The following is a 20,552-nucleotide window of genomic DNA, read 5'->3' on the forward strand; positions in this document are numbered from 1 at the left end:
GCTGCCAGCTGGACTGGCTGTTGGAGTGCATCTCAGTACTGAGATGGGATTGTATCCTGCACTGCACCATAGGGAGGTAGAGAAGGCTAGCTTAGAGGGTGCAGGACAGGTGTTGTGCCAGCCACAGCTCGCTCTGCTCCACACACACCCCTCAGCATCTGCCACCTGAGGCAGCTGTCTCACAGTGTCTAATGGTAGGGCAGTCCCAGTTTCTCCTTATGTCCCTCTCCTCCCTGCTGAAACGCATCACCACGCAGAGGGGAGAGGCAATAGGGTCTGTTCTGTGGGGCACTCTGTAAGTTCAGATGAGGCAGCAAGGAAAGCCAGCAGCATCACCCTGGCGTGCATTGCAATCTGACTGCGCACCCTGGAAGAAGCTCCTCAGAGCCTCTTCTGCAACACTTGAACTTGGTGGCCGATGAACGTGGACCTTTTAGCTAGGGAGATGATGCAGAATGATAAGCACCCAAAAGGAAGATATTCTGCAAACCCAGGTGGAGCAAGCTTGTTTTCTTCTCTTCCAGAGGGTAGCACCCGAACCAATGGATTCAAATTACAAGAAAGGGGGCTCTGACTAAACATTAGGAACACTGGTGCCACCTCCAGGGGGACCTGGGGGCCTGGGCACCCTCAAAACTTTTGCTGTGGGTGCCCTGCCTCTGCCCCCACCCCCGCATGCTGGCCCTGCACTTTGCTGCCTTATCTCTGGCGCTCTGGCACCATGGCAGCAACTGGGCTTCTGCTGTGACCATGGACATGCTTCTGGGGTGTGTCTGTGGTGCAGGCCCCAGCTCAGTTGCCGATGTGGCATTGGAGCATGCACATGCGCCGCGCCTCAAGGTTCATGGCACCCACACTGTGGGGTCAAAGCAGCACCGCTGAAGGAAGAACTTAATGACAGTGAGCATTGCTCAACAGTGGGACAGGCTACCTGGGAAGGTGGTGGACTCTTTGGAGGTTTCTGAACAGAAGTTGAATGGCCATCTCTCACGGATGCCGTAGCTGTAAATCCTGCATTGCAGAGGGTGGACTATTGACCCTTGGATCCCTCTCAACCCCACAATTCTGTGATTCTGTGATCCATTCATTTAGTACACAGCAAATGAATTGGTGCTTCCAAAGTTCCCAGGCTGAATGTTCTCCAGTAATGCTTTGGTAGCTTTAAAAAATATATAGTCCCACCCATCAAAGCTGTCTCAACCTCTTCCCCCTTGGATTTTCCTTTCTTTTTGTGTGGCTTGCCTGGCCCAAGTGCTTCTGAGAGTAACCAGGCTCCTCTCTTTCAGACGGAGATTATTTCACCTTTACAAGACATGAGCCCATCGGTGTGTGTGGACAGATCATCCCTGTGAGTATCTGTGCTCGCACCTCATATTTATTTTCACTGGAATGAGCTCCCTTGAAAAGGCCCATAAGCCCCAGGCTTCAGCAAGGCGTGTTTTTCATTATGGGAGACCGGGCAATGGGGTGAGGGGGGAGGCAGGCGGAACTGAGCGCACATTGTTGACATATCTTTAACAGCCGCCCTACCAGTGCTTATTTGCACATCCTAATAGAGTTTTAGAGCTGCATTATTAGGGAGGTGAGGCCTCCAGTCACAGAATTCCCAGGACTGGAGAGAGCAAAGCAAAACACGGCATTAGCATCAGGCGGCTGTCAGCCAATTGAGATGTTTGCACAATGGGGAGGAAGTGGAGCCCCCCTTTCAATCCAGCAGGATCTTTTTATCTCTCCTGTTCCAAACTGCAGCGTAACAGGGATCCAGGGAGGATAATTTTCAGGTTCTTCATCTTTTTCCTTCTTGCCCTTAGCAGGGCAGAAAACTCCACAATATAATATACTTTCCTAGAACTGGTCCCTTTCATTGGGCAAAAGGGGCTATTGAGGAGTTTGCTGAAGAGGAGTGCCCCCCACCAGAGAGGGCCCCTGGTGTCCCCCTTCCAGCAGGAGATGGATATAACATCTTCTCCTCATCTGGATTACCCTTCCACTGCTAGAGCTGGCTCAGTCCAGCCGTTTTGCTAGGCAGGGGTAGGGCAAGCGTGTCTTTCCAACCAGACCTCCACCACCTAGTCCGTCATATTTATTGTTGGTCTGGAAGGGCAGGTGACTAACACAGAGTAGTTTCCATTGTGTGACAGAAAGAACAGCTTCCCCCCGGGCAGTTTTGTATCTGATGCCCCTGGTTGATGTGCCTGTTCCTGATGCAGAGACATCTAGCTTGTCTAGCTGGTTTCTCCAGGATTCAAAGCTTCAGACTCAGAGCAGGAAAAGAGGAAACGCAAAGGCCACAGACTTCCATCACCTCTATTGCATGATTGGGGAGGTGGGGAGAGTGCATAATCCAGTACAGCTTCATGTTGCAGAGGGCATCTCTGCTATATCCACCAGCTCCAGGGCCCCACAGAGTTCAAAGGGTTGGCTCGAGAGATTGTGCTACTCAGGCCAAGGTCTGCATCCCTACAAGAAGTCCATCATGTCCCCCATTAAAGTGGCACAACAGTGTACCAGCTTCCCTTTAGTAACTGCATTTCTTGATTTGGAATGGCTTCTCACTGTTAAAACCAGAGAGTCCATGCAGAAGCATTCAAACTGTAATCTGCTGCTACAAAACCCCACAGACTTAATGAGCATTTTAAAACAAAAGTTTGCAAGTTGCTCGGAAACTGCCAAGGTCAACCCAGAGTCCTGAAGCCCAGTGCCAGCTCCGATTAAAATCAGCACAGCTAAGCCTTCTAATCTGTGTTTGTACAGGACTGCACAGCAATAGGGGTCCTAGTGACACCCCCTACCAGGGGTGTTTAAATAAGTTATCATTCAAATAGTTAGCCAAAATATCCCCAGTAGTAGTTCTGACGAATATCAGAGCCTCGTGTATTTTAGTGCCTGTTTGAAAAGAGCAGAAGAACCAACATATGGAATTTGCTGTCACAAGAGTGATGATGGACCCCTTGCCACATAGCCATGAGCCACAAGTGAGAAGTAGATCAGTGGCTGTTAGTCATGAGTGCTAAAGGGAGCCCCATGTTCAGAGGCAGCGGGGTGGGGGTAGGGTTTATTGCCCTCATGCCTTGCACAGTTGGCCACTATGGGAAACACAGTACTAGGCTAGAGGAACGTGGTCTACACCTGCAAAGCCTCACTTAGGAAGTCTGGCTTTGATTTTTGATTTTTCTGTGTACATTTAATTGTGGGATGTTGTATGTGGAGCACACAATAGTTACAGTAGATGTAAAGTATCCAAGGACATCAGTTGGCCAAGCCCAGTTTTAGGAAGATTGCTTTTCATTTTTTAAACAATGATTATGATGATGATGCTTTTGTATTCTGGTCAAACCAGAGGCATTCCAGGCTGCAGAAGTGGAACGACACATTGGCACTGCATGATTACTGTGCACTTACAGTTTTTCTAAGCACAATCTAACAGACATGATACAAAAGGAAAAAAGGACCAGGGAGGGAAGAGGAATGCAAACATTGGAGCAGGTTGATGTAGCTCTAATGTTCTCCACCTTGTTCTTTAAAATGGACTAAATAAGTAAATAAATATCACTGGTGGGTTGATAAGCTAAAACCGCCTTTGGCAACCCTTTTGCCCTCCAGAGGACTCGAGCAGCTAGGATTTCTTGGGTCATGTGGCTGCCTTAGTAATAATGGCTGCATTCTTTCCTTCAGTGGAATTTCCCCCTGCTGATGTTTGCGTGGAAGATTGCACCTGCTCTCTGCTGCGGCAACACCATCGTCATCAAGCCGGCAGAGCAAACGCCGCTGACCGCGCTCCACATGGGAGCCCTCATCAAGGAGGTGAGCAGAGCAGCGGGGTCAGAGCCGGGCTTTCTTTGAGCCAGGCCTTGCCGGAACTCAGTTCTGCAACTCAGTTTTAAGAGAGCAAGGGAGGGGTTCATGGTGAGTTCTGGCACCTCTTTTTCTAGATAAATAGCACTGAGTCATCCAGGGAGCTGCCCAGCTTGGCTTGTGTGTGGTCCATTCACCCTACACAGCTTGCCCCTCCCCCTTCCCTCTCTTTGTTGTTGCAACAGGCTGGGTTCCCACCCGGAGTGGTCAATATCGTGCCAGGATTTGGACCCACCACCGGCGCAGCGATTGCTTCTCACGTGGGGATTGATAAGATTGCCTTCACTGGATCCACCGAGGTAAGTGGGTGCTCTAGAGGGTGTTTGGCTTCACCTCAGAAGGAAATGGTACACCCAACAAGGCATGCTGGTGCCTGTGGTGGAGATTCACTTTCCCAGTTAAGGCCAGGGCAGAGCATCACCTCCAGGAAGTCCTTGCTGAACTGCCTGGGAGATGTGCCACAGGCCTGCCCATTTCAGTGGGGCTTTGCAGAAGTCCTTAGCCAACAGCCTCTGGAGGTCTGGCGTGCTCCACTTTTCCCAAAGGCCCTGAAGAAGAGTCCTTAGCCCGAGAGGGTCTTTACAGAGGTGGAGCTTCTCTTGGTTGCTGTGGTTTTTAATGGAACTCCTGTTTGGTTTGAAGAGACAGATAAATGTGGCTGCAGGCCATGAGCTTTCATAGAGAGGATTTCAGGTGTTTCCTTTGTTTAGTGTTGTGTTTTGAACTTTAATACATCGGCCACCTCAAAAGAGTGCTTCTTGGAAAGGCAGCATACAAAAGTAAAATAAAAATAAAAATAAAAAGAATGAAGATAAGCTTGTCCCTGGATTGTGCCCAAGGTGGGGCCCCTTCGCTATAGACCCTACAAAGGCTCCCTCAGATGGCTGTTACCTGTTGACACCAATATTGGAGCATTCTGGAGAGTCTGGTAAAGACAGAGTCAAGTTCCATTGACAGATTTTGTAGCTTTATGTGGCCTATATTTCAGTTAAAGAGACTCTCATGCAGGATGCACTCCTGATTGCAGGACAAAAAATACAGATGGATTTGGTTTCAGAATTGTCTCTTGTAGCCAAAATAAATTTTTAGCGTCATTCCAGCGGGCTTTCATTTCTAATAGGCGTTTAAACTCAAAATGCTGTGGATTTTGTCCTAACTCAATACCTGCCTTTAAGAGCCTTACTAATAGGAAGTGAAAAGCGTTACAGAGATGAAAAAAAGCAATTCTCTAAGAACCTAAAGTGGGAACAGCTGGAACATTTTAATGTAACGCGAGTGTAAACTGTTCCATATTGTTTTTTATTTCCTGTTCTGTGGAATTCTTGTAACAGCAAGTCGATGTAGTAACACTTTCAAACCAGTAATGTAAGATCAGCTGTTCTGCAGAGCAGTGGGCTTCTCAGAACTAATGAAGGCTGCCTGGCTTTGTTAACATAAAGGTGGAAATGTTTTGTTTTCTCCTGCTTGTATCCGTTGGATATCCCTTGCACAACCTGAAGAATGGGTTTACTCCTGCTTTCAAAATTTATATGCCGCCACCTCCAGGAACTGGGAGCAGCGAGTGATATTTTAGGAAAATTAAAAGAGGTCTTGTTAACAGGCAATAGAAAGTCTGGCAAAGTTTGCCAGATTCAGGCCCATAAACAAGCTTCCTGGTAAGGCCTGCCTCAAACTTCTGAAATCTTTTCTGGCTTGGCTTTTCATCCACGCTGGGGAGGACATCTCCGCCCCCAAACGGCTGGTGGGGGCAAACAGCACTCTGCCACTGAAGACCTTAGTTTGGAACCACAGGGTTTGCAGCTTGGGCTACCAATTGCCAGTCACTACTTCTTTTCATGAATGCACACAGATTTATTTGTTTCCAGTATTTGATTAGGATGATAGTCAGGGCTAGAGCTGGAAGTCAGGGTCACTGAGTGGGGAACAGCAAGCCTGTCATCTTTTGTGACATCTAAGCCAGGCATGTCCAACTCCCAAGAGACTGCAATCTACTCCCACTATAAAAAACTGACAGTGGATTGGATTGACCAAAGTTGCTGAGCTTTTTTTCGGGGGGGGGGGGGAGAGATCAGAATCACGCAAATGACCAGGATCGACCAGGGATGCCCCACAATCGATTGGTAGATCGTGATCGACCTGTTGGACATCCCTAATCTCAGCTGTTAGTGATGTATGGAAGTGAGAGCTGGACCATAAAGAAGGCTGATCGCCGAAGAATTGATGCTTTTGAATTATGGTGCTGGAGAAGACTCTTGAGAGTCCCATGGACGGCAAGAAGATCAAATGCATCCATTCTTAAGGAAATCAGCCCTGAGTGCTCACTGGAAGGACAGATCGTGAAGCTGAGGCTCCAGTACTTTGGCCACCTCATGAGAAGAGAAGACTCCCTGGAGAAGACACTGATGCTGGGAAAGATGGAGGGCACAAGGAGAAGGGGGCGACAGAGGACGAGATGGTTGGATAGCGTTTTTGAGGTTACCAGCATGAGTTTGACCAAACTGTGGGAGGTAGTGGAGGACAGAGGTGCCTGGCGTGCTCTGGTCCATGGGGTCACGAAGAGTCGGACACGACTAAACGACTAAACAACAACAACAACAATCTCAGCTGTATCATATAATTTGTGTGCATCTGTGCAATACCCATTCACATGAACAATACAGAGACCCATGTGCTCTAATGGGATACTTGTATATACTGTATAATTGTTTTTAAAAAAAAGTACCTTTTTCTTTTTAAACCTCCTTACTGTTTCTCCAAAGAGACTGAGCACAGCTAACAATCAGCAATAAAAACAGAGTAACACAGATGTATGCACTATTGACTTTTAAAAGATCTAAAAAATACATTGAAATTGATAGGACAAGCAACTAATCCAGCCTCTTTGACAAATTCAAGCAACACAAGAATAGCAAAAAGTACACAACTAAAGACCCTTTTGAAAAGTCAGGTCTTTGCCAGCTGCCTGAAACTGTGAAGGAACTTGCTCTGCAAGCTGTTTCATAGAGGAGGTGCCACAACAAGGAAAGCCCTGTCCTTAGCTTCACCACCTAAGGTGGAGGGATCAGGAGCCCATCTGAGTACTGGAGTTTGCAGGGAGAAACATACAGAAAAGTGGGGACTTGAGGCCCATGGAAATCTTTCATCTGTGCCACCCAATTCTATACCTGTTACTCAGAAGAAGTTTCTGGTAAACACAGACCAGCTCACTCCCAGACAAGTGCCTCTAGCATCTCAGTCTTTGCTGATAAATCACATGCATTTAGGATGAAGAGTTTGCAGCCCTGCTGCTTGTAAAACAACATGGGCATTGCCAGCTAACTTTTTTTGGTCATCCTCCAACTCCTGAATAATGACTGTTTGGTGGTGGGGGGAGATTGGGAGATGGACCATATGTCAGATCTTTGTGGAGCCTTTGATGTGCTCTCCCCGTCCCAGCACCCCGCCTCTTTTCCCATTCACGGCTCACCTCTCCCAGGTGGGGATGCAGCGGGGAGACGGTCCCCCCCAGCCTGCAGGCAGGCAACTTCTTACACGAACCCGCCCGTCATGGATCGCTTCTCTGCACAATCCCCCATCGCTTGTGTTTCATGCTGCCATGGCTCATTAGGGACAGCTCTGCAAAAACGCTGGGTTTCTGTAAGCACCAAGGCTGAGGCCCAAATGCTGCCTTTGGGAGAAAGGAAAGCAAAATGTGTGCTCCACACTCCATGCTCCCCCCCCCCCCGAGCCTCAGATCAGTCACAGAGCCCTCAGATGTAGAAGAAACGGGTGTGGAGAAAGAAGGACGTTTTTCTCCTTCTCTCCATAGTGCAAGAACTAAATGGGATCATTCCATGAAGCTGAATGGTGGAAGATTCGGGACAGTCTAAAGGAGGGACTTTTCTGCACAACTCAGAGTTAAATGATGGCATTCACTCTTGCAAGGTGTACAATGGCTACCAACGTGTACTTTTTCTAAATGGGAATTGGACCAATCCATGGAGCATAACGCTCTCAGTGGCTACTAGCCCAAATAGCCTGCTGTGGCTGTAGAGACCGATGTGGGAAAGACATGTTTTTTTGCAACTGGGGCAGATGAAGGCGTCCAGTTGTGCCTGTGCAGATGCACCATGGCATTTTTTCTTTCTGTGCTCCTCCCAGAGGTCATTCCTCCTTTGGTCACTGCTGTGGATACACAATCAGACTGATTACCTCCAGGTGCTGCGGTTATCTGCAAGGAATTCCCACATGGCACAATCAATGTTGCCAGCCTTCATGTCATGTTTGCAGACATCTTTGTAAAGCAGAGTTGGCCTGCCAATCGGCCTGGTGCCTGAAGCCAGCTCCCCACAGAGCACGTCCTTGGAGATCTTTACTGCTTCATCATCATCTCCAAAAATCTCTTTCCCCTACTTCCGAGCAAACACTTAGCTCTGGGGTGCTATCGCGTTGGCCTTGGGAAGTGAAGAGGGAGTGGTATTCCTGGGGCTGCTTGAGTGTTTTCATCCCCTGTATGGCTTCACTTGCCTTCCTACCTCTCTGCCCCTTGTTAAATGAGCATCCAGTTATCAAGGATGAAGAGAAAGCAGAATATAGGCAATGTAATGTCAGTGAGCCCTCAGGCAACAAACCAAATGGAATCTCAGGTCTGGGAACAACTTTAGAAGTGTCTGGGTGGGGCTCTATGCCAGTCCCAATAGCCAGATGCCTCAAAGTCCTCTGGGGAATATGTGGAGCAGGAGAGTCTTTTACCAGCATCTCAGCATCATGTTGCTTTCGACTCTGGATCCCTCCTTCCTTCTCTTTGCTCCTTCAGTGTTTGTCCTGTTCCAAGCCTAGATGGCTGTAGAAACAAATTGGAGACATTAATGGAAGAGCCTTGGTCTATCAATAGCTGCGGCTGATGGGAGTTGCAGTCCAAACATTTGGCAGTAAAGGCTGCTGTAAGTCATGGTAGCTAAGCAGAACCTCCATGTGCCAAGGCAGTGCTCCTCAGATTATACCTGACACCAGGAGCAAAAACCAGTGGATGGGCCTCCTTCCCGTGCCTTGTTTGTGTGTATATCAGGATTAGACTAACCTTGATCTCCTCCACCAAGACAATTCTTATACACTGAAAGGGACCTGGGGCAAAGCATGAATAACCTGGGACAGCAGTCAGTCGCTGGATGATGTTTAGGGAAGCTCACACGCCTTTTTCCTTGGGTGTGAAGTGGGCTACAGATTTGCTTTGGGCTGCATTCTAGGTAAAATCAGCCATAGCGGTTACTTCTGTTCCAAGCTGACCACATTGTTGTCTCCATATAGAGTCTCCCAGGCAGAAACTGAAGATAATGAAACATCTAACATTTGTTCCAACATACTGAGGTCTGTATCAGTGAAAGGAAAGATGAAGGTTTGGTTGATGCAACAAACACACCCAAGCAAACAAGTTAGATCCCTAGTTTAATGAGGGAGGGAGATCAGTGGGGGAGAGGGAGAGAGGGAGCGCTTTGGGCCCAAAGATCTTTAGGTTGAACAACTTCAGTCAAAAGCCCAAGGAAGCATCTTGCCTGATTTGCTTGCAACTCGGGTGTTTTCTTTATGCTGTGAGTTTAACAAAGCATGAGCTCATCATTAGTCAACAAGATACCGGGCGAGGCCATCAAAGCAAACTACAGGAGAGTCCAGGATTGAGTCATGCCAAGCAAATGTTTGCAGCTAACAGCTGTATTACCACTGATCCTGTCTTGCTCAGCAGCTGACACACCCCCCCAAGTGAGATGGATATCATGCTGCAGGATCCAGACCCTGTTGTGTTAGTTCTCCTTTCTCATCCAAGAGGATTTTGCACTAAAGGCCTGCAAGGACCTTCCAGATCAACCCTGCGAGACATTTCGCTCACTTTTACTTAACTTCTTTGGTTTCTCTCAAAAGTTCTCAGAAGAACACTCAGATTCCAAAACTTGTGGAGGGGCAGGGCAAATTGGACTGGCCCTGTTGAAAGCAGAAGTGGCACGGAGCCCACAAATCTTCCCCACCTCTGTTCTGTGCTGAATAAATGCTACATTTCAGATTAAAATGGTTGTTGGTATCGTTGCTCATAGCCTAGACCAACTTTCCCCCAGGTGCCCTTGGCATGTTGCTGGACTACAACTCCCAGCAGCCCCAGCAGCCAGGATGACCAATGGTCAGGGGCAGTGGGAGCTGTGATCCAACAAAATGCAGATGGCACCAAGGCTGGCTACCTCTGCATTAAGAGGAAACAGGCCAAATGGAGCCATAGGGCAAAGAGTCCACCACGAATTCTACACAACAGGGTGGCCTGTCCTGTTTCACCACCTGAAGTGAAAGGGTACTGCTATGTGCGCGCACTGTGTGTCACCCCTCCTTGCCACCCCTAATGCAGCTTCCAGGTTCTGGCAGGAGCCCACTGGAAGCCAGAAGTCACTCCAGATGCTTCTCCTTGCTTCTCTGGTGGCGGCGATGGTGGGGTACCCACAGAGATGTCCCTTGGTTTCTGCCCTCTGAGGCGGCTGCCTCAGTCTGCCTCATGGATAGGTGTACCAGCACCACTGGGATTTATGGAGGACTTTCCTGGTGAAGGCAAGAGGTGCCATTTGGACTTGTCACTCTGGGCACTGAAATGTTTTGGGTCACCAGCAATGTGGGAAGACGACACACAAATCAAAAATGGAGTGAATGTGATCCAGTCATAAAGCAATGCAAGGTCTTCTTCACACAGGCCTTCTGTGCCATTTGTAAGCCCTGGTAGCTTGGGGGAGTCCTGAAAGCTGATCCCTGAGACAGGGCTGGTTTTAGGGTGGTGCACCCCACACAGAGCCAACGGGGCAGAAATTGAGAAGATCCATCACTGAGAAGATCCATTTGGGGACGCCAAATTTTGGCCTCACTCAGGGCACCATGCTATCAAAGATGACCAACACCTGACCATGCTCTGAAATGCAGCTGTGATATGGAATGAGCTGAGAGGACCTGCCAGACCCGTACATCTCTGTGTGCTGCTGGGTTGGCTCATCTGGGCCAAGGAGTTTCTTCTGGGGTGTGCCAAGGACTGACAAGCACAGTTTACTCTTCTCCATGCCAATCTGCAGCCAGGTGGTGTGTTTGTGCGGCAAACAACCCCACATCTGCAGAATCGGGGAGTGTGTGTATGTGTGTGTGTGTGTGTGTGTGTGTTTGCGCGCTTTGCATGGGGAGTTAGGCTTTGACAGAGGAACCTGAGAATATTCTCATACCTGCAAGATCCTTGTTTGCAGTTTATGTTTGTTTTGATAGTTAACCTTCCTTTCAGCCACAAAACAACCCCTTAAGCAACTCCAAAACAGACTACTTAAAATAAAACACACACACCAGAAAGCAAATTAAAAACAAATTACCATATTTTTCGCTTTATAAGACGCACCAGACCACAAGACACACTTAGTTTTTGGAAGAGGAAAACAAGAAAAAAAATATTCTGAATCTCAGAAGCCAGAACAGCAAGAGGGATCACTGCGCAGTGAAAGCAGCAATCCCTCTTGTTGCTCTGGCTTCTGGGATAGCTGCGCAGCCTGCATTCGCCCCATAAGACACACACACATTTCCCCTTACTTTTTAGGAGAGAAAAAGTGAGTCTTATAGAGCAAAAAATACGGTATGTTCTTTTGTTAACAACACATGACAACAATATTTTGTAAGGCCTTAAGGTGGTTTTTTTCCCACATCCAGTGAAGAGCAGTACATGAATAATCACAGAGAACAAGTCTAAGCTATTTGGCCCTTTCAATGTACTTTAAATTAGCTGGATTATTATTTAGTAATTGAGAAGACAAAAGAAAAATGAAAGACATTTTTTAAATTTTATTTTTGCATTTTCTATTTTACATATACAAGTGAAATAAAAACATAAACACAAAATCCCCTTTGACTTCCTTTCCTCACCCCTGCCAAAAAAAAAAAAAAGCAATACATTTGCCCCTTGTGAGTGACCCAAGCAGAACTTTAAAAAAAATCACATTTTTATAGAGGACAGAAGGTTATATATCTATATATCTATTTTAAGCAAAATTTGTCCAATATTTTAAGTCTAATTAATGCATTAAGGGGTTAATACTATAGAGTAAGCTGTCCTGCTAGGCTTAACTAGGTCACTCCCCAACACCTTGAGAGAAAGGTAAACCTGAGAAGCTCAGTGTGTAAAGAGGTCTGAGCTGGTTGCACCAAGCTCAGACCACGTGGCTCTAACAAGCCTGAGTTCCTATACCACTAATTTAGGAACTTTCACCACTGTAGCTAACCCACATTTTACTGATTGATGTATGAAAAAGCACATGAATCTGACCTTTGGAAAGTTTGTAAGTAAACAATCTTTAACTTACCAAATGTGTGGTCTTTTCTATGCTAAAAGAGAAGTTTTGGAACTCACAAGAGCATATTTTAAAAGTCGAATAGCCTATATTTCCACGTTTCACTTTGCAGCATAATTTGTGATGTTAAAATCTCTAATGGGGTTCTCTTGCCAAAGAGTACTTGCCCCAAACTTGTATCCCGGCATCCAGGAAGTCTTTTTTTATACCTATTTTCCTCCTTTTTTGTAATAATTTTTATTACATTTTCTGTTTTACAATTTCAAATAAACATTTTACAAACTCTAAAATATCCAGTGGCCTCCCTTCCTCTCTTTCTATGGTTCATTTTACATATCATACATCCTTGCATATATTACTAGAACCATTCAAATAAATTTTACACTTTTACATCCATCAAATATTATTTACTCTGTTGAATTTATCTTAATGCTGTCAGTGTTTTCAGCTGTACAGTTATTTTCCAGATATTCAGTAAGCATTTTCCAATCTTCTTTAAATGTATGTTCTCCTTGCTCTCTTATTCTATATGTTACATCTGCAAGTTGTGCATATGCTTTCGACCAATCCTCTTTAGTTGGGACCTCGCTCACTTTCCATTTTTGGGCTAACAAAACACAGGCCACAGTTGTTGCATACGTAAGTAACCTTTTCTGGCATCTGGGAATTTCACTCTGGGTTATCCCCAGCAAAAAGAACTCTGTGTTTTTTGGGGGGGGGACGGGGACGGACGTAATTTTGAACATTTTTTTCAATTCATTATAAATCATTTCCCAATACCCTTTTACCTTTTTACATGTCCACCACTTGTGGAAGAACATTCCCTCCACTTCTTTACACTTCCAACACTTATCTGATTCTGTCTTATAAATCTTAGCCAACCTACTCAGAGTTAAATACCATCTATGAATCATTTTCAGGTAGTTCTCTTTCAATGAGTAGCATGCTGTAAATTTCAGGTTGCTTTTCCAGAGTTTCTCCCAGAGGTTGAGATCTATATTGTGTCCTATATCATTTGCCCAGTGTGTCACTGAAGTTTTAACAAGCTCGTCTTTTGTTTCCCGTTCTAATAGAAGATTATACATTTTAGACAAAGGTTTATCCTTATTTTGCAAGAGTTCCATTTCAAATTGTGAACTTTGGTCCAAAAATCCATTCTATCTATCTAATTTAAACATATCATGTAACTGGTGATATTGCAAGGTAGCAATAACTTGGTTTTCCATTGATTTCAGTTTGGGTTCCCCCATGTAAATTCCAGCAGTTACAGGGAAGAGTCGCCCATTGTCTACAGTTACAGTTGCCCATTGTACAGTGATACCTCGGGTTACAGACACTTCAGGTTACAGACGCTTCGGGTTATAGATTCCACTAACCCAGAAATAGTGCCTCGGGTTAAGAACTTTGCTTCAGGATGAGAATAGAAATTGTGCAGCAGCGGCACAGTGGCAGCAGGAGGCCCCATTAGCTAAAATGGTACCTCAGGTTAAGAACAGTTTCAGGTTAAGAACGGACCTCCAGAACGAATTAAGTACTTAACCCGAGGTACCACTGTATATCCACATTAACTCTCTTAATTGTAATTGCTCTGATGGGAAATAGCCATAAATAAAGGTGTTTTTCTTTCCAACAGATTTTTATGTTTCTTCCAAACTCTATACAGATTTTTCCTAAGAATGTGATTCATAAAACTCTTATAGATTTTCACCTTCCCATACCAAAGACATGCATACCATCCGAATTTTAAATCATGTCCCTATACCTATAAATGTATATATACCTATTTTTTCCTTGCCACCAACAGAGATTATATTGTTGCAGGTCCTTGTGGCACACAGAGTTCTGGTCCCTCTTGGGTTATGCAGAGAATGATCCTCCCCTCCAGCCACTGTCTCACAACCTATTCCAAGTGGGGATTGAGGAGTGGAGGATGCTGGTGCCAACATTCCTGTTGATGAAACGTCTTGGCTCCACTGTCTATGGGGGAGAGACCTTTCCCCTGGCATTCCCCTCCTGGGCTGCACTGGCTGTCTGTGGGGAGTTCATTGGGCGAGCCAAGAGATGGGAAGGAGGAAGCAAGTGAGCAGTGCAGAAGACATAAAAGCCAACACACACCTCCCTTTGCAACCCTTTCCAAACTGAAAACTGGAAAGAACTGCCTTTTCTCTCTGCAAAGCTTCCCTCACCCCTGCCCAGGGTAAAAATACGGAATAATCAAATAATTAGTGAGTAGTCCTTGAAGAGAGGAGAGGAGTAGCATTGGAGTTAGAGCACATATTCTCCCAGATGAATTGCAACACTCATTAAGCTTATATCTAGAGAGGCTTTGATCTGAGCACTTTCCTTTACTGAGCTAGCTCTGTTACGTAGTCCCATAATTCAGGTGATATCAGATCCCCACCCTCAATTTACTGTGGCAGCCACTCTGAGGAGCTCCTTCCCTGGGAAAACAAAGTTGCCTCCCTCTTCATCCAACTCCCTTCCCGGACAGGTGGAAATCTCTCTCTTCGCAAAGGTGTTTGGGGCTTCCTCTTGTTGCCTTTGCAACATCTCTGGATTGTTTTGCTGCACGACTGCTCTTGGCTGGCTTTTCATTCATTGAGTTTTTAGCTGTGATCTGAAAATGTGATTGGTTTAGATTTCGTTGTGTGTCACTTTGAGCATTTAGTGGTTTTGAAAGGCTGGGAAAGAAACCGAGGTATTTTATAAATAAAAATAGAAACAGTTGACAGGATGAGGTTGCAGACCGAAGGGGCAACAGATTACTAGTTCTTTGATTTATTGCTTGGTGTTTGCCACTGTGATGATTGTAGGGATGTGTATAGATGTTAGGAGAGGATATATTTATTAGATGTTATCCTTCCTTCCTCAGGTTTGTGAGTTCAGCAGAGTGCATCCCTTTGCAACTTAAAAGGGAAGCTTAGATTGGCCAGTTTTAGCCTTTTAGTTTAAGTAATCAGTATGCTTAAAAGCAGACTGGATTGATTATCCTTTTCTCTCCCTTAAAACAACAATCACATAAACAGTCTTGTAAAAGGTAAAAAACATTTGCTCACTCAGAATACTTGTTGAGAAGTAACAGATACAGCAGCTTTGTTCAGGCAGGCTTAAAATGGTAATTCTGTTACATAGGCATGCTTAAGTCTAGCTTAAGATGGAGTCTGAGCATTGGAGGCCAGACATGGCAGATTGTTCTTCACATTTATAGCTTGGTGATGAGATAAAGAGTAAAAGTGAAGAGAGGCAAAAGAGCAGAAAGCAAAGACGAATTGCCCAGCCTGGTAAGGAGATTATATATGGCTTTGCCCTACTTCTGGCTGGGCATAGTGGGAGCCTCTCTAGCAAACTTACAGGAAAACTCTGTGAGCTTCAGCTCCTATCATGTGCCTGTCTAGCAAACATGCATTGTTGGTTTGACTGCATTGTAAATATCCCACAATGATTTGGTGTTCTTGGGATATGTTTCTGTTAAGTTGTGGGTGAACATATCAGACGGCACAGCGATTCTTCAAACAGCTCTTGTTTATTCACAGGCCAGAACAGAACTGAACTGAACTGAAGGGTTCAGTCAGCCTGCTTATATAGAGCTCCAGTACAACGTAACTGTAACAATTTTCTAAAACTATCCAATCACTGAACGTCACTTTCAATCCCTTATTTGCATAACTATCTACAGTATCCCCCTGCTGGCCCAGGGTGAGAACTTCAGTACATAACAGTTTCCTCCAACCATCAGAATGTCTCAGGCCAAAAGCATCTGAATGGAGTCAGTTCTGAAGGAAAAGTCTGAAGGTGTATGCTTTTCTCTAAAGTGAAACTTTGCTGAGGTCAACGGGGCTTGCACAGGAGATCTTCCCAGGGACTGGGCTTCTCTGTCCTCCCAGCTGCACTGTTTGGCTAGATTGCCTCTGCTTTGCATTTGCTCCATCTTATGCTGTCATTTTTACCACATTTCCCATTATCAAGTGATGATGGGAAAGAAGAAGCAACTGTTGGTAAGCCAGACCATTTCATATTACAGGAGGGCAGAGGGCTGCTGTGCTCAAGTCCTGCTCGTGGCCTGACTGTAGGCATCTGGCCTCTGTGAGAACAGGATGCTGGACTAGATTGGCCAATGGCTTGACCCAGCAGGCACTTCTTATGTTCAGCTCTGTTGTCCACTCTTGTTGATTTTGCATGTGTGCTTTTGGCAAAAATCTGAACATGTTCAAGGGTGTGGGCAGCAACAAAGCAGTGTTGAGGTCCGTCATCTCTCCATGAGCATTGGCTTGTAGTGGAATGCCTTTTTTGATATGCTGGCGGATGCCACCTGATCCCTTAGAAGAGGCTCATTAATTCTCTGTCATGCTACCACCCACTTCTGTGTGTGTTGTTAACAATATTAACCTCCATCATAGGTGCTGGCTCCCTGGGGCCTTGAGTGCCTGAGCACCCACAGAATTCCCCATGAAGGGGCCGGACACCCACAAAATTTGGCACCAGGGCCACCACAGCCCCAGGCACCCACGGTCGCAGGGCCAAGCTGGCACTCTTGACTTCCATTATATGCCCAGCTGAGCCTACAGCCAAGGTTGTTGGGGTTACCTCAGGTTTGTGTATGATTAAGGATGACTGAGTGGACAACAGGCAGATATGGCCAACTCTCCTAGGAAAGGCTCCATTGCAATGCAGCAGATGTTGCATAGGCGCACAGGGCTCTTGCAAGCTCTGCTTGGTTTTGCTGAGGCTTTTTGCTGCCTGCCATTATTGTGTGGCAGCTGGCTGCCATATAAAATGTCTGCCTCAGAGTCAAAATATCTCAGGGTTTATCCACTCTTAACTATCACCTGCTTTTTCTAGGCATGACCCACGCTTAAAAGCTCAATGTCTGAGCACCCTTGAAAACCCACTGCCGGAAACTCAAACTGACATTTGCTCTGATTGAGCACTAAAAAGCGGGTTTTTGTGGGGAAAACTCCTGGGCAAAACAAAACAAAATGCTCATACCTGGAGTTTTAAGCACAGATGTTTGCCTGGAAAGAGTAGGGCAAAAGGAAAGTGTGGATAAGCCCACAGTCCTACATTTGAGTAAAAGTTGGAGACTACAGAGCACTGATTCTGACTGCTTGCAGTACGCCCATCTCCCCGCTTAGACTGCACAGTCAAAAGACTAACCGGTGTCTAGACTGTGTGGGCAGGCAGGGAATCTCTGTGAACTTGTATGGAGCAAAGAGACCAGGATGACTTCAGTCCCTTCTTAGACCCGTTGTTGATATGTCTGCCTCCACTCTTATCTGCCCATTGCTTCTGGGAATCAAAATGTTTTGTTTCTTATGTCAGCATAATTATGCATCTTCACCTGCATCTCATGTCAGGGCTGGTTCAGCTGCAGGTCAGCCCAGAGACTCAGAGACTAGCAGTAAAGGTGATTCTTTATTCAAGGAAACAGAATACAAACAGAAAAACCTAAGGTGAGACTGGCCCCGGTGAAGCAGTAGCCAGAACTGGCGATCTGGGCCTCCCACTTCCCCCTAAGCCTCCTCTCCACCCGGCTGTTTTCCTTGCAGTCCACCAGGGAGGGGCCCCTTGAAACCTCTGGGCCCATTGTTCTGCCACATGCAAAAGTCTCTGAGACCTTGGAGACAAGAGGGGAGCTGAATACAGTAGGACTGGCAGGCTCCTATGAATCTGTTGCAGCCTCCAACTGTCCCCACCTCCAACTGTCTTTCCTATGTCTGCAGTGTTTTCATCCTCTTTGTTATGTACTGAGTTGAATAGGACCCACAAGGCAGCAGTCAGATTGGTCCTGGAACAATAGGGTTCAGAATGCAGCAGTCTGATTGGTCCACGGAGCCAACCATTCCAGCTACAGGTGGATGTGAATCCGCAACCTGATTGGCCAACAGGTGAATCCCTGAATTAGCCAATCACGTGGGGCCCATTGTGTAAATAATGTATATAAAGCAGACATTCTGGGGGAACTTCCATTCCTCCTCACCACTATGAGTGGAATAAAGAGCATGAAATCCACTCTCGACTCAGAGTATATTTCACTCTTCTTCCTCTCTCTCACTCAGAACTGCTGCATGTCCAGTATTCAGCCATTCCCCCCCCCCTCTCTCCCAGGTCCCCCCAGCATCCCCCTGGCCTGGAGCCTTCCTCTTCTGAGGCTTCCCTGGGGGGGTTCTCTGGCTGGAGCTCCCCGCCTCTTCTCATTGTCCATCCAGACCCTGACATTTCACTAGAGCCTTGAGTTGCCTGTTGCTCTGAGCCCCTCTCTCAAGCCTTTTCTCCTTCATCTTCTCAGGTTGGCAAGTTGATCCAAGAAGCAGCTGGGAGGAGTAACTTAAAGAGGGTGACCCTGGAACTTGGGGGGAAGAGCCCCAATATTATCTTTGCAGATGCCGACTGTAAGTAAGGACGAGGGAGGGGTTTTGTAAGGTTCACATTTTAATGCAAATAATGTAATGTAAATAACTCTCACTGATGTCCTTCAAAATCAACGCTTCTCTGAGTTTTGTGATGCAGTCCTCCAACCAATTAAGATGTACAGAAATGTATATGTCAGGGAAAGTGTAAGGTAAAGGTAAAGGTAAAGGTACCCCTGCCCGTACGGGCCAGTCTTGACAGACTCTAGGGTTGTGCGCCCATCTCACTTAAGAGGCCGGGGGCCAGCGCTGTCCGAAGACACTTCCGGGTCACGTGGCCAGCGTGACAAAGCTGCATCTGGCGAGCCAGAGCCGCACACGGAAACGCCGTTTACCTTCCTGCAAGTAAGCGGTCCCTATTTATCTACTTGCACCCGGGGGTGCTTTCGAACTGCTAGGTTGGCAGGCGCTGGGACCGAGCAACGGGAGCGCACCCCGCCGCGGGGATTCGAACCGCCGACCTTTCGATCGGCAAGTCCTAGGTGCTGAGGCTTTAACCCACAGCGCCACCCGCATCCCCAGGGAAAGTGTATATTACTTTAAAAAATACATTATATCAGGGAACCCCCCCCAAGTGTATATATTGTTGAGCACCATCACCACTCTTTGCTGAGTGGTAGTGAGATTCCAGGGGCTTCCGGGCATTCACTTTGGAAAATAGAAGACTGCCATAGCTTTAAGAAATATGATTTATTCACATACCCACACCTTCAGTCTGCATGGAGGGGGTCCAGATCTCAAGCAGTGCAGCGGTACAAATAAAGAGGACAGAGGGAAGATTTTCTCCCCCTCTCATAATGAGGGCACTTGAGGACATCCAGCGAAGCTGAATACTGGGAAATTCAGGACAGATAAACAGTTCTTCACACAGTGCATAGTTAAACTGTAGAACTCACACCTACAAGAGAAAAGGATAGCCATCAACCCTGATGGCTTTAAGGGCGGATTAGAATTTGGGGAGAAGAAGGCTGTCAATAGCAACTAGTTATGACGGCTATTTTGTTTTTTCTTTATTAAATTTATTTTATTTAATAATAATAATAATAATAATAATAATAATAATAATAATAAATTCATTATTTACACACCACCCATCAGGGACAAGGGTGGTGCTGTGGGTTAAACCACAGAGCCTAGGACTTGCCAATCAGAAGGTCGGTGGTTTGAATCCCCTCAACGGGCTGAGCTCCCGTTGCTCGGTCCCTGCTCCTGCCAACCTAGCAGTTCGAAAGCACGTCAAAGTGCAAGTAGATAAATAGGTACCACTCTGGCGGGAAGGTAAACGGCGTTTCCGTGTGCTGCTCTGGTTTGCCAGAAGTGGCTTAGTCATGCAGGCCACATGACCCAGAAGCTGTACACCGGCTCCCTCGGCCAATAAAGCGAGATGAGCGCCGCAACCCCAGAGTCGGCCACGACTTGACCTTTTGGTCAGGGGTCCCTTTATCTTTACCTTTACCCTGCCCATCTGGCTGGGTTATTAACTTTCTTAGATTAAATCCTTGGATCACACAGTGGTTTACAATATTAAAACACAAAAATACATCAGATAGTAACAAACAAAAACAATACTCCCCCCGCCCAGTGTTTATCTGTGCTCTACCTCCACAGTCAGAGGCAATAATGCTTCTGAGTGCTAGATGCTGGGAATCAGAAATGGGGAGAGTGTTGCTTTTGTCCTCACAGGTCCTTCCTCAGTTTGGCCACTGTGAGAAGTGGATGCTGGACTCGATGGATCTCTGGTATGATCCAGCAGACTGTCTTTACGTTCTTATGATATTTGGACAAAAGCTGCCAGTTCCCAGTTTTCATTTCAACAACAGGCTGAGTTCTGAGTTGTCTGCCAGTGGTTTTATGATCTGACACAGTCTGAATTATGCAGGCCAAAATATTAATTAATCCGTTGTTGTCGTAACTAGCATCCAGGACCTCCTGCAGAGCGCCGTGGGTTTTTTCTTACGGCCCT

At 46.3% G+C, this 20,552-nt stretch overlaps 1 protein-coding gene across 1 annotated transcript in view; it reads left to right on the plus strand.

Moving 5' to 3' along the window:
* ALDH1A2 (aldehyde dehydrogenase 1 family member A2) overlaps nt 1–20,552 on the plus strand; it is a 71,137-nt gene that overhangs the window by 43,137 nt on the left and 7,448 nt on the right. The window contains exons 6-9 of the mRNA XM_077918426.1: nt 1,287–1,348; nt 3,676–3,804; nt 4,041–4,154; nt 18,469–18,571. Coding sequence (XP_077774552.1) covers nt 1,287–1,348; nt 3,676–3,804; nt 4,041–4,154; nt 18,469–18,571 — 408 coding nt within the window. The remainder of the gene's footprint in view (nt 1–1,286; nt 1,349–3,675; nt 3,805–4,040; nt 4,155–18,468; nt 18,572–20,552) is intronic.

This window comes from Podarcis muralis, chromosome 14 (assembly GCF_964188315.1).
Source record: "Podarcis muralis chromosome 14, rPodMur119.hap1.1, whole genome shotgun sequence".
In the NCBI taxonomy this organism is placed as follows: Eukaryota; Metazoa; Chordata; class Lepidosauria; order Squamata; family Lacertidae; genus Podarcis; species Podarcis muralis.